Source organism: Bos indicus, chromosome 20, assembly GCF_029378745.1.
Source record: "Bos indicus isolate NIAB-ARS_2022 breed Sahiwal x Tharparkar chromosome 20, NIAB-ARS_B.indTharparkar_mat_pri_1.0, whole genome shotgun sequence".
NCBI classification, from domain to species: domain Eukaryota; kingdom Metazoa; phylum Chordata; class Mammalia; order Artiodactyla; family Bovidae; genus Bos; species Bos indicus.
This window is the reverse complement of record NC_091779.1, coordinates 65,173,217-65,192,156: the sequence shown is the minus strand read 5'-3', so window position 1 is coordinate 65,192,156 and position 18,940 is coordinate 65,173,217. Positions and strand designations below refer to the sequence as shown.

Here is an 18,940-nt window from a genome sequence, read left to right as displayed (position 1 = left end):
AGAAGCAGAAGATACAAAGAAGAGGTGGCAAGAATACACAGAAGAATTATACAAAAAAGATCTTCATGACCCAGATAACCACAGTGGGGTGATCACTCACCTAGAGCCAGATATCCTGGAGTGCAAAGTCAAGTGGGCCTTAGGAAACATCACTACAAACAAAGCTAGTGGAGATGATGGAATTCCAGTTGAGCTATTTCAAATCCTAAAGGATGATGCTGTGTAAGGACTGCCCTCAATATGCCAGCAAATTGGGAAGACTCAGCAGTGGCCACAGGACTGGAAAAGGTCAGTTTTCATTCCAATCCCAAAGAAAGGCAATGCCAAAGAATGTTTAAACTACCATACAACTGTGCTCATCTCACACACTAGCAAAGTAATGCTCAAATTTCTCCAAGCCAGGTCTCAACAGTATGTGAACCGAGAACTTCCAGACGTTCAAAGTAGATTTAGAAAAGGCAGAGGAACCAGAGATCAAAGTGTCAACATCCGTTGGTTATCAAAAAAGCAAGAGAATTCAAGAAAAACATCTACTTCTGCTTTATTGACTGCACTAAAGCCTTTCACTGTGTAAAATTGTGGAAAGTTTTTGTGGAAAAACAAACTGTGGAAAATTCTTAGAGATGGGAATACCAGACCACCTTACCTGCCTCCTGAGAAATCTGTTTGCAGGTCAAGAAGCAACAGTTAAAACAAGACATAGACTGGTTCCAAATTGGGAAATAAATACATCAAAGATGTATATTGTCACCCTGCTTATTCAACTTATATGCAGAGTACATCATGCAAAATGCCAGGCTGGATGAAGCACGTGCTGGAATCAAGAATGCCAGGAAAAGTATCAATAACTTCAGATATGCAGATGACACCACCCTTATGGCAGCAAGTGAAGAAGAACTAAAGAGCCTCTTGATGAAAGTAAAAGCAGAGAGTGAAAGATCTGGCTTAAAACTCAACATTCAAAAAATGAAGATAATGGCATGCAGTCCTATCACTTCATGGCAAATAGATGGGGAAACAATGGAAACAGTGAGAGACTTTATTTTCTTGGGCTCCAAAATCACTGCAGATGGTGACTGCAGCCATGAACTTAAAAGACGTTTGCTCCTTGAAAGAAAAACTATGTCCAACTTAAATAGTGTATTAAAAAGCAGAGACATCGCTTTTCAAACAGTGGTCCATCTAGTCAGTTACGGTTTTTCCAGTAGCCATGTATGGATGTGAGAGTTGGACTAAAGCTGAGCGCCAAAGACCTGATGCTTTTGAACTGTGGTATTGGAGAAGACTCTTGAGAGTCCCTTGGACTGCAAGGAGATAAAACCAGTCAATTCTATAGGAAATCAATCCTGAATATTCATTGGAAGGACTGATGCTGAAGCTGATGTTTCAATATTTTGGCCACCTTATATAAAGAGTTGACTCATTAGAAAAGACCCTGGTGCTGGGAAAGATTGAAGGTAGGAGGATAAGGGGAAAACAGAGGTTGAGATGGTTGGATGGCATCACCAACCTGGTGGACATGAGTTTGAGCAAGCTCTAGGAGTTGGTGATGGACAGGGAAGCCTGGCATGCTGCAGTCCATGCAGTGGCAAAGAGTCAAACTCAACTGAGCAACTAAACTGATCTGAACTGAGCTGAGGTGATGAGGGTGATAGCTAACGCTATGGTGATAAACATTTTCCAATATGTAAGTGTATCAAAACACATTGTACACCTCAAACTTACACAGTCAGTTATATTTCAATAAAACTAGAATGAAAGTAACTGAAATATATCAAAAGACAAAGTGTCTACACAGGTCACTTCCAGCCCTGACTTGGCTGGTGAAGTTTAGTCACTCAGTCATGTCCAACTCTGTGACCTCCTAGACTGTAACCCACCAGACTCCTCTATCCATGGAATTTTCCAGCCAAGAATATTGTAGTTGCCATTTCCTTCTCCACGGGATCTTCCCAACCCATGGATTGAACCCATGTCTCCTGTGTCGGCAGTCACTGGCAGGTGTATTCTTTATCACTGAGCCACCAGGGAAGCCCATATGATGCATCTCCCACCATTGGAAAGGAATGGTTTATCTTTTTAAATGACTGAGCTGTTGTAGAACTCTCCTGTCTGACCACAGCCCTGGCAGTCATTGGAAACAAACAGATCAGCCGTCGGGAAATAGATGTGCTTTGATGGCTGCTGAGTCTGAGAAGTAGAGTACAGGAATCCTAGATGAGCTGTCATCTTCACGCTTCATCACCCACCAGCATCGCCTCGCCAGGACTCAGCCACTGTGCTGGTGACCAGAGGGGAAGAGTGTTCTGAGAGCAGATATCAGCAGGATGCTATATGCTGTTTAACTGGAAAACCAGAAGGGAGTGTCAGAAAAGTGGTACCTACATCTCAGCAACTCCTTCTCCAGCCAGACTTGGAAGAAGATTTCCTGACAGGGCAATTGGCCGTCTTTATTTTGCCTTCTGCATTTTAACGCCAGCATTTCCTCTCTAGTGTGTTTTTGCTTTATTCTGGACAGCATCATCTTCTGACATTGTAATTGAGATCCCAGTCCTATGCTCTGCAAGGTGCAGCAGATTCATCCTTGCAGCAGCATCCACTTGGCCAAAACTTGAGCTTTTTGCATCCCTTCACAATGATGGCTCAGTGGGTAAAGAATCTACCTGTAATCCAAGAGACATAGGAGATACGGGTTTGATTCCTGGGTCGGGAAGATCCCCTAGAGAAGAAAATGGCAACCCATACCAGTATTCTTGCCTGGAGAATCCCACATGCCTCCAGAAGAGTCTGGCGGCCTACAGTCCAAAGGGTCACAATGAAATATGTCATAAGACAAAGTGTCTACACAGGTCACTCCCGGCCCTGACTCAGCTGGTGATGTTTAGTTGCTCAGTCATTTCTGACTCTGTGACCCCCCTGGGCCATATGTAGCCCACCAGACTCCTCTCTCCATGGAATTTTCCAGCCAAGAATATTGAAGTGGACACGACTGAATATTAAAGAGTCGGACAGGACTGAGTGACTAAGCACAGCACACAGTGAAGATGCCTGAGGGTTCAGAGGGGTCTGGTCGGTAAAGCCAGGCAGTTCCTAACTTACTGGTATCACACAGCTACATCCAGAAGTAAACTGATCGTCAGCCGTTCAACACGAGGGTCTCACGTGGGAGGAAGGGGGCGGGAGCCATCGTCTCTTCGTGGATCTTTTCTTTATGAAACATGGGCTTCAGGAACCAGGGCCCCAGAGGTCAGACTACTTTTGATCCCAGTGAGAGGCCTGGGAAGGTCTTATTTTTACCTCCGTTTGCGTATTGTTTCCAATACCACAGAAACTCAGTTTCTTGAGGTCTCCTTCTTAATAAGAGGCTTATGTATAGAAAACACAAAGTTTTGAAATATTATGTGTGTGGATACATGCCTGGACTGCATTCTCCCCTGAGAGCAGTGAAAATGTCATTTTTATCTCACGGAGCTGTTTGCCTTTAGGTTAGAGACTGTTCACCAAGCACTTCCATCACCCTCACCCAATTTGTTAGGTTTCTTTGTTTTCTTGGCCTCTGGAAACCTGAGGGCCAGAGTGATGGCTCCATTAACAGCCTCAGGGTGAGGGCTGGCTGTAAATTAGTGTGTGGCTACAGGCACATTTGGGTGTCTGTGTCTCCAGAGCCCAATTTTTCAGACTGAAAAATAAGCTGTCTGGTCACATTTTGGCTAGCACTGTCAAGCAAAGAATCCTAGAGTCAGAAACTTTCTGTTATATTAGCTCTGTCTTCCATACTTCATAACAAAGTGGCAACACGACCCTAACATGGTCAAGTCCAAAGTGGATTTCACCCTAAAACTTAAAGGAGAGAGACCTCATATCCCAGTGACTGTCAATTTTATATAAATGGCCGACACAGTTGTTAATGCGTGAACTGTGTCACCTACACGAAGATGTGTTGAGGTCCAAACCCCAGTGGCTGAGGAGGTGACCTCATTTGGACATAGGGTCGTTGCACGTGTATTCAGTTACAATGTGGTCCTGCTGGTGTGCTGCTGCCTGTGCTAGGTCATGCCTGACTCTGCCACCCCATGGACTGCAGCCCATCAGGCTCCTCGTTCCATGGGATTTCCCAGGCAAGAACACTGGAGTGGGCTTCCATTCCTTCTCCAGGGGATCTTCCCCACCCCAGGATCAAACGCATGTCTCCTGCAACTCCTGCATTATAGGCAGATTCTTTACTGCTGAGCCATCAGGGAGAGCAGGGTGGCCCTAATCCAATATGACTGGTGTCCTTATAAGAAGATGGCCAGGGTGGTCCGATGGTTAAGAATCCACCTTGCAGTGCAGGGGACATGGGTGCGATCCCTCATCTGGGACGATCCCACATCCACGGAGCAACTAAGCCCATGGACCACAACTGCTGAGCCTGTGCTCTAGAGCCCAGGAGCCCCAACTACTGGAGCCCACGCACCCTAGAGCCCATGCTTCACAACCGGAGAAGCCACTTCAGTGAGAAGCCCATACATCGCAACTAGAGAAAAAGCCTACACACAGCAACAAAGACCCAGCACAGCCAAAAATAGTGATTTTTTAAAAAATTATGTGGATTGAAAAAAAAAGAAGAAGAAGACAGCTATATGGAGACAGACATAGGATGGGGTCAGGGGAACCACGTGATGATGAAGATGGCCATTGGAATGAAACAGTGCCCAACCAGCCACTGAAGCCAGGATGAGACAAGGATGGATTTCTCTGCAGGTTTCAGAGGGAGGGCAGCCCTGCCGGCACCCTGATTTTGAATGTCTAGCCTCCAGAACCGTGAGGTGACACATTTATGCTGATTTAAGCCATGCTGTGAGATGGTTTCAGCAGCCACAAGAAACGAATACGACCGGCCTGGTTGACTAGACGTTGCCAGAAGACATCCCGGAATCTTATTCTGTCTGTGCTGATGTCTCCCACATGCTACCTACTCCTCTTCCTCCCAGTCTACCCTGCGTTCAGTAAGAGCAAGGAACCCAGGAATGGGCCTGTAGATGGAAAAATTCATCCTTCAAGCTTCAGGAGCCCAACAGCCCTGGCCTGTGAATGGCCCACATGGGAGAGACGGGCTCTGATTGAAGTCAGCAGTTCTTTGGGGCTGGATGAATCAAAGAAATTTTTGAGAAATCTAAATGAAATCCAAGACAGCAGGTTACAGTTCTTCCTAGTCAACCAAGAACATCAGAAAGAAATAAGGCATCTGTGTATCAGTACCCAAGTCTGTCTCATAGGCCATGTTGCACGCAATTATTTCAGAGGTCCATTGAGTTCTGCACTTTCCAATGCACTGCCTGGGCCAGCAATGAGTCTTTCCTTGTGTGGTTTTTCTCCAAGTCCACAGTGGCACTTGCCACAATTCCTCACTAAGGCTCAGGATCTGGGAGTTATGTAGAGAAGGTCATTTCTACTCCTAAACTGACGTTTACATGTGTGAGGAGTCCCAGTAAAGGATTTTTCCCTCTAGGTTGCTTGCATGTATTTTCTGTGTGATTATCTGAAAACCCAGCCTGCCCTGAACTGCACAAGGAGGGTCTTACCTCCTCTCCATCAGTGAGAAGAATCAGAGATGGCTCTGTAAAGGTGGGGCATCCATTCCCTTATTTGGGGATTCCCTGGGGACCTGAGTTCTGATTGGTTGCATTGATTAAGCTACTGTAAGATGCCGACCTCAGAGTTAACATTTTACTCTCAGTTTAGGTTTACAGGGTGATAAGTGAAACAGTCATGGAGGGTGTCATAACAATTTTCTCAGACCCTAGAATTTTAAAGTAGTAGAGTGTCCGTAAAGCAATGTGAAAATTAAAAACGGCCCACACCAGCTTCTTGGGCAGTGTTGGCTATGTTGTACTACTTTTTTTTTTTTTTTTTTTTACTGAGTTGTGAGGCTTGTGGGATCTTAATTCCCCAACCAAGTATCAAACCCAAGCCCCAGCAGTGAAAGCACCAGAGTCCTAACCTCTGGACTACCAGGGAATTCCCTGCACCACTTTTATTAACTGGTCAGTATCCTGTCAGTATCCTTCCCAGGTGGCTCAGATGGTAAAGAATCTGCATGCAATGCAGGAGACCCGGATTCCATCCCTGGATGGGGAAGATCCCCTGGAGAAGGGAATGGCAACCCACTCCAGTATTCTGGCCTGGAGAACTCCATGGACAGAGGAGCCTGGCTGGCTACAGCCCATGGGGTTACAAAGAGTCAGACATGACTGAACAACTAAAATAAATAAAAAATCCTGTCCATGTAGCCCATATGGTGGGGGGAGGGGGTATGAATTTAAAAGTGACTGAAGTCTGCGTTGTTTATAAACATCCGCTCCTCACAGTCACCTCAAGTGCACTATTAGACACAGATGCCATGGGCTCAAAAAGGATCTTCATTTCTTGACCGTCTGAGCCACCAGGGAAGCAACTCTGGATCTTCATTTCTTAAAATCTGTCCTATTGAGACAGGAAAGTGACATTTCTCAGCCCACTTTATTCACAGAGAGAAACTGGTGACCTCCTTATGGCTGTTGAGCTCAAATTTTTTTTTTTCCAGCCACAGTTGGGCTCAGGAGGAGGAAAGAGACCTGAGTACAAGCATAGCCTTTCTGGAGAGTTCTCTTACGTCTGACACCCATCAGCCACTGGGACTGGAGATTCTGTTTCCTCTTTTCTACTAGAATCCACCTGTCATTCTGCTAATGAAATTCAACAGCCTGCATTCTCTTATCTTTTTCTCTAGCTTCCTCGCCCCATTCCCTTATCACTGTATGGTTAATACTAAAAATCATGAGTGCCACTTATAAAGTGCCTCCTGTGTGCCAGGCTGTGTGCCAGTTACATCAGTATCTGACTTACTGTCCAAGGCAGCCTACATGATGGATATCAGTACCCACTTTGGGTGATGAGGAAGGTGAAGTTTAGAGGAGTTTATCCCAGGTGCCAAGCTCACTAGACTAGAGCAGGGGAGACATGATTCCATCCTCGTTTACTTACGTCAAAGCCCACCTGCGCTCTTGGGTACTTGATCAATTTCTCCTATGTCATCAGCCCTAGAATCTTCTATGGAGAAAAAGGAAAATCTCACCACCAGTTCAACTCACAAGCAGAAACTGATGACCTGATATTTTACACTTGATTAAATACAGGCTATGCTGTTTATGTGACATAATGCCCATACATTATCAACTTTCCTTTCTGAAGTCTCATTTACTGTGGGGAATAATCATTTGTCAGCTTCTGCAAGATTCCCCTGGGGTATCAAGTAGATTTCTCCTTGTTTGCTGAACTTGTCAGGGTTCTCCCAGAAAACAGAACCCTTATGTTGACACAAAAAAAATGGACTATCACACATGCCAAGTAGGATGAGTTTGTGGCCATTGCCTACAAGATTGTGGTAAGGATGGAGGGCTCCAGCCAGCATGGTAAGAACTCTTGGGGCAGTGGGCCAGGAACTTGGTGGGGCAGTGGGCCAGGGGTGTCCATCTGTTACACCTTTGTGATACAAAACCCCATGGAAGGAGGACTAAGAATCAACACCTGCCAGAAAGCTGTAAGAGCATGTATTATTCCTTAGTCCAAGTGGCTTATAGAAATTAAGTTCCCTACTTCATTTTTGTATCTCCTATGATCATTCATTCCTAGCACACTGTCTCTTTCTGCAAATAATTACTAAAAAAAAAATACAAATCATATAATCAAACTATCCATACTGATCCCAGAAATAAAAAGAAAATATTACAAATATTCTGTTATTCTTTTATATATTTGCTAGAGCTTGGTATAAAGTAAGAAATCTATAGTCATTTGGAAGATTTTTTTCTTTTACTGAGCTCTCAAAATAAGGATTATTTTGTTTTCTCTTGATGCAATCTGAGTTTGCAAATATATTTAAAATGTGTGTGTGTGTGTGTGTTTGGTTGATTGGTGTAGAATATAGACAGGCTTTAGAGATTCTGAAACTTGTTGATGCATGAATTCTAAGTCCTATGTGTATGTTGTTTTCTCGTATTGTTCTCGTCTGTTTGTTTCTTAATAGACCAGGCATTTGGAAAGACCTAAAGACCATGGGCTCAGTATCTCTCTTTATATTTTTCATCACACTGCTTGTTCTGGGCAGACAGGTAAGAAGCTTGTTTCTTCTATAACTTCTCTAAAGTGCTGTATTAATAATACTTTGCTCCTGCACATTGCTGTTGCTTCATGCAAACAAATGTTGAAGCAGCAGCAGCGTCTTATAACAACAGAAAAGCAGGTAGCACAAGGTGCTTGGATGTAGACACTAGGAAAAGGCCTCTATTGCTTCCCTAAGAGGCAGACTTTGTGAATGGTAGAAATGTGAGTCAATGAATTTCCTGTGAAGCCTCAAAATAAATACGTAAGTTTTGTAAGCCTCCAAAAGTATTCCCTCAATAGCTGACATTAATTGGGAAAAATGTCCCTTGCCTGGGGTTTTCGTCTGCATTTCAGAAGGTATGACTTCTTTTTCTTTGAACTGGTATTAAACATCCTTGCTGTCACTTGCAGTTATCCCTAGAAGTATGGTCCCGGTTCAAAACTTTGGTTTTGTAATACAAATGAAATGTCCTCCTCGGCCTCTGTGCCCCTCTGGCCTCCCAGTGGAACCTCTGGGTGCAGGACTTTGTTGGGCAATATTCTTTCTCTGCCTGCAAACAAGGACAATCACCCACAAACTAAAGAGTATCCCATACAGCTAGCTTTACCTCAACCAACATTTTGTTTTAAGTTCTTTGATGGATAACATGAAACAGAGAAGTGGTTTATTTGGAGACAACCAAGGAAAAGGCAAGGCCAATTAAATTACATATACACCTCTAAACTGTAACATTATATGAGACGCAAACTATCAACTGGGAGTGTGGGTCCAGCTTCCATTTCTCACCAGGAGGAAGCAATTACTGATCTCACGGTCAGGGCAGAAACCAGGCCTGTGACAATCAGTGCAGCACGTAGGGATGCCAGCCATCCTCTGCCATCTTCCTGGAGGCCACAGTGCAGCCCTCTCCAGTCTCTGGAGTGCTCCACTGTGGTCCTGACACAGAGCTCAGAAGACCTGGGTCCCCTCATCGTCGTCCGCACCTCTGTCCCTGGCACAGATTCACCATGGGGAGCCAGGAGGCTGATCTTCACTCCAGAATCATTAAGTGAATGATTTACTAAGGTCCAAAGTCTTCTGGGATAACAAGCACTGTGAAGTCTGTGACACCGGGCTTCTGCATACACTTCAGGAAATGCAGCTGTATTATAAAACCTTATTATAAATAAGGTTTTCAAGTGCCATAAGAATTCATGGCCTCAGAGTTACTTCTTTTCTGAATATGTTTTAAAAAATAGCACAGACACTTTGCAACTTATTTCATTATTATTTGTCCTGATGGCTCCCCTGCCCTATGACCATCTTTCTGGAAATGATCACCATGTATGTGCTTTCTAAGAAAATGTTTATGCTAAATACTGCTTTAGGCATCTCAAAAACTTTAGTGAAGAAATAACAAAGTCCTAGACAAGAGCACCCCACTCTGGTACTCTTGGCTGGAAAATCCCATGAATGGAAGGAGCCTGGTGGGCTACACAGTCCATGGGGTTGCACAGAGTTGGACACGACTGAGTGACTTCACTTTCACTTTTCACTTTCATGCACTGGAGAAGGAAATGGCACCCCACTCCAGTGTTCTTGCCTGGAGAATCCCAGGGACGGGGGAGCCTGGTGGGCTGCTGTCTATGGGGTCGCACAGAGTCGGACACGACTGAAGCAACTTAGCAGCAGCAGCAGCAGCAGTGGCAACCTGGTGCCTGAGAGTGAGGCCAAGGTCCTTGTGTGAGAGCGTTAGCATCCTTGGATGCTCAAACATACACACACTGGGCTTGCTGCCTGCCTACACTGACTCCTTGGCTCTGCTCATGTTTCATTTTTCTCTGATCTTCAACCCATGTCTTCTCAAAGCCACCACCATAGATTGCTTCTGTCACTTTAGTTTAAAACCAGCCACACCACTAATTTGCCCCCCACCTTCAAAAAAATCCAAGTAAATAATCTGTTCTCCAAGTGAGAGACCTTTTCTAGTACATACATAGCATGGTTTCCATAAATACAGAATGTGGAGAAATGTAACAGTAATATAAAAAACTTTTTAAATATCTCTTTTGTAATCTTTTTTTAAAAATGCCTCCCCAGAGGAAGAGGAGTAATTTTTGTGTATATCATATATAGTTTGAATCAAACCTAATTTCAGTGAATGATCATTGCTCGTTCAGACTTTGAAATGTAATTTTTTTTTTTTAATTGCCATCTGTGCCTGAGGCCATTTATGAGTGTTTTGTTTTATTTTGTGCCATTACTGGTGTATCTAATCAAACCCATAAAACAAACTCGCTCCATTTGGTTCTTCTTTGCGTTTATTTGTCAGTATCTGTGCTGAGATACACTTTATTATTTAGGCCCTTCTGTTATAGGAAGATAATTCAAGGTTATTTCATTATATGAAATTATATACATCAGAGCAGACACAAAATGATGCCAAACCAAAGAGACTCTGTGACAGTAATTGAGCCTATTTATACAATGTTAATAACAGCTGGTTTTCAAAAACTTTGAATTTTAATACATTATAAGCATGAACACATATGTGTTTACCAGCAGGCACCATCTTAATTAAATGATATAAAAATGAACTTTTGTCTAAATATAATGTCATTCTCTCAGTACAGTGCAGCCCCAAATGGAAAAACACTTACTTTTCAATGAACACTTAATTATATAATTTGTGGTAGAGGAAAACTGATTTTCAGAGATTAAAGGCAAACTGCCACAAATGAACACTATTATTTTTTAAATGCAAATCATGAAATGCACTCTCTCTACTAATGTATTTTCCAAGTTTCATTTATTCATTATTTATATTCTATCATGCCTCATTTCAAAAAATAATTCAAGCCACCTTTTATTAATATAACTGTGTAAGAAGCTTTTATGTCATCTTTTTTTTTTTTTTTTTCTTTCAAGCCTCACTATTTCCTCTGTTCCTGAGGCTGGTTGCTTCCCAAATTTGCGTTTTTGCATATCTGCGTTAGAAGGTGAATGAGAGACAGTTGGGGTAAACAGAGGGTTTGGTAGGGAGGATGACAATTCTGTTTGGGGGCGTTCTTTTTTAGATTTTGTCTCATTCTTTTTATTTTCTCTTTAAAACCTCCACTCTCCGGCAGGACAAGATGCCTATTGTTTCTTTACCTCTGTGTCCTCTTGTAACAGAATGAATATTACTGTAGGTTAGACTTCTTATGGAAGAACAAGTTCAAAAAAGAGCGGGAGGAGATAGAAACCATGGAGAACTTGAACCGAGTGCTGCTGGAGAACGTGCTTCCTGCGCACGTGGCTGAGCACTTCCTGGCGCGGAGCCTGAAGAACGAGGTCAGAGAGGCGGGGCTGGTGGGGAGAGGCGGGGCTGATGCGGGGAGGCGGGGCTGATGCGGGGAGGCGGGGCTATGGGGGAGAGGCGGGGCTTACGAGGTGAGGCAGGGCTCAGAGATGTGTAAGATACTATGTGCGTTCCTATGAAATGTTCACTGATAGTTGGGAGGGAATGAGGGATCCAGAAACCTATGGATGGATGAACTTGTTAATAGAGAAGCTGAACCTTGATGACACAGATGTACACAAAGCCACAGAGTGAGAAGGCTTGTAACAGTATTTTTCTATTTAAAAAAAAAAAAAAAACACTTTATTTTTCAATAATTAAAGTTTATGTTGAGAAGAACTTGCCTCGTGGCAGGGGAGGGGCCGGACCTTATCCCTAGTCTTTCTGGAAGTGTGCTGGGCGTGGTCAGCCAGTCCAGGGGCTCCATTCACTTCCCTATTTTTTCTCCTGGTGTTTTCAGCTTTAGGTAGGTTATTCAGCAACTCATTTGCCTGTGGGTCAGAGATAATGAAATCATTACATCTATTAAGGAGGAACCATCTGTTTTCGTTAACAATGTAAGAGCGTCTTTGTCTATATGTCTCACTGTCGGTTCAGTCTATGAATTCAGCAGGTATCTAAGGTTGCCCCTGCCCTGTGTCAGGCCGGTGCTTGGCCTGCTGAGCCACAGTCCATGGGCTTGCAAAGGGCAGACATGACTGAGTGACTGAACAACAGCTGCCGCTGCATGCAGGCCAGCGACCTTCTGTCCCCAGTGTGTCTTGGGTGCTCCCAAGACGGGGATGACATTTTCTCCCAAGTTGCCTCATCATCGCACTATTTTAATAGTTTAAGAACACACACAGAGTCATCTACAGCCTTCACCACCCCCATGGGCTCCATGAGGAAGGCTGCAGAGTGGGCTTGAACCTTGGACCAGGTGCCACCTGGCTGCAAAGGCAGTTTGGGAACTTTTTCAGGACCAAGTAGGAGTCAGCACACTTCGATGAGACCAGCTCTGGACTTTGTTGCCTAGTTTGTCGTATCAAGAAGGTGAATTCTGTGGGGGTGGGGGTGGCCCCCTCCATGTCCACATTGTGCCTTGTGTGCATGAACCTGACTTAGGCAGTGAAATGATTTTCCCTGCAGACAGTCTGCACCCATTCACCAAGCACCCAGCTTATTCCTTCATGCAGGAAACATACTCCTGACCCAGGCCAGCTGCAGCCCCATAGGAAAACAAACAGAAGCTCAATGTCAAAGTTTTACAAACTCTTATTGCCACAGACAACTCCAAGTTCCCTCACCACATATTAGGAGTCTAGTTTTCACTTAGGAACCCCTGATCCCCTAGGCATCATTCGATTTGCTCTGTCTAGCTGCCAACCTGACTTTGTTTCAGAGGATAGAGCTGCACACGTTGAATCTTAAATCAGGGGCATCAGGCCAATGAGACTGTCCTTGAAGTGAGTTCATTCTGCATAGTGCTGGGCTGCAAAAGGTGCGTGCTCAGTCATGTCCAACACTGGGTGACCCTGTGGACTATAACCTGCCGGGCTCCTCTGTCCATGGGACTCTCCAGGCAAGAATACTGGAGTGGGTTGCTATGCCCTCCTCCGGACGGTCTTCCCGACCCAGGGATTGAACCTGCATCTCTTGCACCTGCTGCACTGGCAGGCGGATTCTTTACCAACTGTCAATCTGGGACTGCAAAAATCTCTGTATTTCATCAGACAACACAGAACGCCCCTGGGCTGTGACTTCCCACATTTTATTACCAATTTTTGTTGGTTAGGTAAATATTAGGAGGAAGCAGGGGTGGGAAGGTACTCAAGCAGCCGCTGTGACTGTTGGGGATTAAAAAATTCCCTGCCCATCCAGTGATTAACACTCCATGTTTCCACTCCCAGCGGCATGGGTTTAATCCCTGACCAGGGGACTAAGATCCCAAATGCCACGAGACAAAAAAAATTACAGAGAAGCCTGTCAGGCTGAAGATCAGACAGGTAATGAAGGAGGTTCTGTTGCTACAATACTCGTGGAGAATCCTGAATGCAGAAGAGAGCACCCAGAATGAGGCTGAAGGAGAAGGAGAGCCTCTAGCTCCCTGCCTAAAAGATTTGAGAGCTCCCATCGGGAATCTCTTTTCCAAGAAAAGGTCATTGGAAAAGACCCTGATGCTGGGAAAGATTGAGAGCAAGAGGAGAAGGGGGTGACAGAAGAGGAGATGGTTTGATGGCATCACTGACTCCATGGACATGAATTTGAGCAAGCTCCGTGAGATGGTGAAGGATTGGGAAGCCTGGCGGGCTACAATCCATGAGGTCGCAAAGAGTTGTACACAACTTAGTGACTGAACAACAACAACAATCGTGAACCTCATAAGGGAGGGTTTTGTTTTCTGGGTTTTTCCCTGTGTTATGGAAAAACAAGAATGAACTTTGTGGCCAACCCAGTAACAAAGTTATTATAAAGAGATTCCTTAGAGTGCATAGCAAACTCCTGCCCCATCCTCTGACTTCCCTATGGATGGGCAGGTTGCCTGACTTCTCTCGGAACACAGATGACCCTTCCTGTCCACAGTTGACTTCATCCCTGGGCAGAAAAGCCCACTTCCCTGACCCGGGGATGTCTCATCCTAAGCTCGTGATTCTGGGCCAGGAAGGCTGAGGTTGTCGGACCTACTGCAGCTAAACAGCGATGGGGTCTGTGCTGTTTAACAGTGTGGATATGGTCCAGGCTCCTGGCCCATCCTCGGGGTCAAGGTCAAATAGATGCCCCCTGTGTGTGATAGCGCTCTCACCCCTTCCCACTGTGACCCCGCCCCCAAGGCTTCCCTGAGGGAAAGTGCTGCCTGTTGTTGAACATGCAGACTCTGGAACAGGATCATTCCTGGGGGCTTCCAGACCCAAACTGGGCAAGGTCATAGCCAATGCTGGGACCAGAGACGTCCCAAACCCAAGAGCAGGGCTTCCCCAAATGAAGGGATGCCCGAGGTACCAGCTACACGTGCCCCTCTCAGACTCCGGGGCCACTTTCCTCTCCTGTGAGGCCCCACTTGGCCACTGACAACAAAGCTCTTGTCCCAGGCCTGGCCCTTCTTAGCTGTTGGACTCAGGCTCCATCCTCACAGAGGCTCTAACTAATTTCCAAAGCAGTAATTGGTGCGAAACTTGTAGAGTTGTGTCTGGCATGCAGTAAACACTCAATCTTAGTTACCTTTCAAGCAAATATCCCAAATTTAACACAAAACTTGAGAACCACTGCCTCCTGGAATTTATCAAAATCTGTCCAGGATGTGGCTACCCTACAGCCTTTCAAGTTTGGACTAGAGTGGACAATAAAACAAACATCATCACCCTGCCGCTATCCAGAAGCATCACCTCCTTAGCTCCTTCTCTTTGGGGCAGGCTGAGCACTCACATCTTTTGAATGCAGAGACCCAACCAAGTCTGAGCTTCTCAGGTGGTTTAGTGATAAGAAAAAATTGTCCAGTAGAGGCAAGTTTGATCCTTGGGTTGGGAAGATCTCCTGGAGGAAGGCATGGCAACCCACTCCAGTATTCTTGCCTGGAGAACCCCATGGACAGCGGAGCCTGACAGGCTACAGTCCATAGCATCACACAGAGTCCAACATGAGTGAAGCAACTTAGCACACTCGCATACAAATGGCAGTGTATCTTTCAGTTCCACGGTAAATGTTAATACTCCATGGTATTCTGGAACATTCCCTGGAAACATGACCTATGACTTCGGCTAAGACCCAGGTTTTTGGGGCTCCAAAATCACTGCAGATGGTGACTGCAGCCATGAAATTAAAAGACGCTTACTCCTTGGAAGGAAAGTTATGACAAACCTAGATAGCATATTCAAGAGCAGAGACTTTACTTTGCCAACAAAGGTCCATCTAGTCAAGGCTATGGTTTTTCCAGTTGTCATATACAGATATGAGAGTTGGACTGTAAAGAAAGCTGAGTGCCAAAGAATTGATGCTTTTGAACTGTGGTGTTGGAGAAGACTCTTGAGAGTCCCTTGGACTGCAAGGAGATCCAACCAGTCCATTCTAAAGGATATTAGTCCTGAATTTCTGAAGGACTGATGTTGAAGCTGAAACCCCAATACTTTGGCCACCTGATGAGAAGAACTGACTCATTGGAAAAGACCCTGATGTTGGGAAAGATTGAACACAGGAGGAGAAGGGGATGACAGAGGATAAGATGGTTGGATAGCATCACCAACTCAATGGATATGAGTTTGAATAAACTTCGGGAGTCAGTGATGGACAGGGAGGCCTGGCGTGCTGCAGTCCATGGGGTGGCAAAGAGTCAGATACAACTGAACAACCGAACTGAACTGAACTGAAGACCCATGTTAACAAAGAGCCTTTTGATTCTCCACCTGCCATATGCACATGCAGACAAAACTCCTCTCCCTTTAGAAGTACAGAATAAAGAATGATTTAATGACAGTAATCCCCAAAAGATTTTGCTTTTGATTTAAGACTGTTCATTGCACCTGTGCTCCAGATCTGTGCCAGAGAGCTGCTGTGTCCAGCTTTGCAGGCTCTTCTTCTCCCTTCCCCAGGGCACTGGTTTCCCTTAAGACATCCCAAGGTTCTCCACCAGCTGCTGACCGTCCTTACCAGGTCTGAACCCTCAGGCCATTCAGAGTCTGGACCGAGCTCTGTGCGCCCAGACAGAGCCCACAGGTTTACAAAGCCTTTGCTCCAGACTGCTGCACTGTGGCAGGAGCGGGGCTGAGAGGTCCCTAAAATAGACATCCCGGCCGGCTCCCGTCCCTTGTTGAAGAAAACCACATTTTCTCCTCAGTTGCCCCTTTGCCGAGTCCCCAGTGGTCAGGGTTGTGTGTGATTTTTGAGCCAGGCAGCCTCACTGTGCGATAGCGGAGGCTTGACCAAAACAAAATACAGGGGCTTCCCTAGTGACTCAGTGGTTAATATAAAAAAAAAAAAAAGCCTGCCAATGCAAGAGACACAGGTTCGAACCCCGATCTGAGAAGATCCCACATGCCTCGGAGCAACTAAGACCATGCCTCACAACTACTGAGCCTGTGCTCGAACTGCAGGAAGCCCAGGAATCACAGCTATTGAAGCCCACAAGGCTTAGAGCCTGTGCTCTGCAATAGGAGAAACCACCGTGATGAGAAGCCTGTGCACAACTCAAGAGTGGTCCGTGCTCGCCGCAACTAGAGAAGAGCCCCAGCAGCAGCAAAAACCCAGCACAGCCAAAAATAAATCAATTAATTTAATTAAATTACAAAAAAATTAGACACAGATGTCACTGTGGGTACAGGGTGGGAGGGTGAGGAGGTCACCAGGCAGGCAAAGAGCTTCCCCTTCTCAGCTATCTACCCCCTCTCAACACCCAGGCAGCTCTCTCAACCTGTTCCTTGCAGTCAGGCTAGAAAACCACAGGGGCTGAGAGATGCTTCTGTGCTTTCTAATGACTTGACTCCCCTGAAGACTTCAGACACAAGCTGGCAGGCTGAGCATAAACACAGGCTACCTGGGGGAGGAGAAAGGTGGGAACATCTCCTCCCAGCTGTGGCCTGAGTCAGCAAGAGAAAGTGCCGGGCCCAGACTCTGAACCCCAAGCTTGTGGCAGTTCTGACCATCTTCCAGGGCACACCAAGCAGACCTCTCCATACCTGGGCATAAGCTGCACCAACCACACTTTGTTCTCCTGATCTCTGCTTCCCTCTCCTCTCCAGCCCAACTCTAAGCTCCTTAGGGAAGGGCTCATGTTGTCTCTCTGTGTCCCTAATACCTGGTGTGAAGCCTGCCTGCAGCAGGCCCCCTTGAGGCTGTGTGCGTGCCTGTGTGTCTATACAGCAGATGCTAAAGTGAATACCAGCCCATGACACCGAGAGACAGGAGGACTCATATCCCAAAGGGAGTGCTGCACAACTCTCAGGTCTTCACTCCCAGGCACACCAGGGGCGGGAGGGATCAGAGGCAGAATGTAGTGAGAAGGGAGCGCCCTCTGCAAAGGACGTGAGAAATCCTCCCTTCATGTCTCGTAACTGGACCAAAATGGACCACTCATCCTGATGCGAAAACTGACTAAAAAAAGACCCTGATGCTGGGAAAGATTGAAGGCGGAGAAGGGGATGACAGAGGATGAGCTGGTTGGATGGCATCACCGACACAATGGACATGAGTTTGAGTGAGCTCTGGAAGTTAGTGATAGACAGGGAGGCCTGGCATGATGCAGTCCATGGGGTCGCAAAGAGTTGGACACGACTGAGTGACTGAACTGAGTGACAGCCTGGGATGTGTACCTTAGATTTGTGTCTCTGAGTGGTCCTGGGGCAGCAGCACCATCAAGGGGGCACAGATGCCTGGTGGGTTCCTGATGGGTGGGTGGGGCAGGGGTGGGGGGCAGGGCTGATGGGAGTGTCTGGGCCAAGACAGTTGGAAGGCTGTAGGTAGGGACTCTGAAGGTTGGGAGCGCAAAGCATGCTGACTGTCTCCAGCGAGCCAGCAAGAGAAAGACAGTTGGTGTGCGGTCCTTTTAGATCCTGTTTGGAAAAGCTGCTTGTAGGTCCCAATAGAGAAGCTAGAAGAATAACCAGAAAGCTGGGGGTGAAGACAATAATCATGAGTAAGAGAGGAGGGCGTGGTCCACGTCAAGGGAAGCTTGGCAGATTGTCCCATGATCAGGGAAGTGATGGGGTGTCTCCAAATAACCCAAGGAAATGGCCACCAGGCTTAAGTTCATAGTTGAAGTTCAAGGAACTGTGATGTAGTTAATGGGACGTGTTCCTTCTCCAGAAGACACTTCTTTTTTTCCTTGTTCTCCACCCCTGAGGTGCTTTGGAAAACCTGACTAGCCATCTAGGGAGGGGTCAGAGCAGAAACACGAGGAGCAGAGATAGAGAAGCCAACCATGGCCTTTTTCACTCTGCAGACACCCTCCCCCAGGAGGCCCACAGTGGGGAAGGAGAAAGCCACACATCCCATGGGGATCTAAGTTTTGACTTCTCGTTATATTGGATACTTAAATTATTGATGACAGGACTCATGTTACCTGGGAATAGCAAGAAGAGTCGTGGAGTTAGCCCAAGTTTTCATCCAGAGTTAGGAAAAAAAAAAAAAAAACTAAATCTCACTCAATAAACTGTAAAGGACAGCAGGCACAAAAGTGCAGTTGCTTCGTGATGGTTTTTCTGTAACTTGAGCTTCTTCAGGAGAATGGTGACATTTGAGTGAATGTTGGAATGGCATCTACGCTTCCCATTCCAAAGCTCGGTGAGATTCTTTTTGGCAGCTGTGTGCTGGACAAGGGTCACCCGTGCTAGACTCTGAATTCCAAAATCTCCTCCAAGGCTTTCCACCTACCCTAGCCTCACCCCAGGTCCTCTGGAAGGATAAGATAAGCTCAGGTCACCAACCAATCTGGCTCCAAGCCCAACCCAAAGACCTGAAGGAATCTCTCTTGAGTTTAGGGTATGGTTCTAAAACCTGCAAGTTTCATTAGCTCTAGTGAATCTGTAAAG

At 45.9% G+C, this 18,940-nt stretch overlaps 1 protein-coding gene across 1 annotated transcript in view; it reads left to right on the top strand.

Annotated features, from left to right (window-relative positions):
- ADCY2 (adenylate cyclase 2) overlaps positions 1 to 18,940 on the top strand; it is a 452,864-nt gene that overhangs the window by 408,735 nt on the left and 25,189 nt on the right. The window contains exons 19-20 of the mRNA XM_070774872.1: positions 8,048 to 8,132; positions 11,279 to 11,437. Coding sequence (XP_070630973.1) covers positions 8,048 to 8,132; positions 11,279 to 11,437 — 244 coding nt within the window. The remainder of the gene's footprint in view (positions 1 to 8,047; positions 8,133 to 11,278; positions 11,438 to 18,940) is intronic.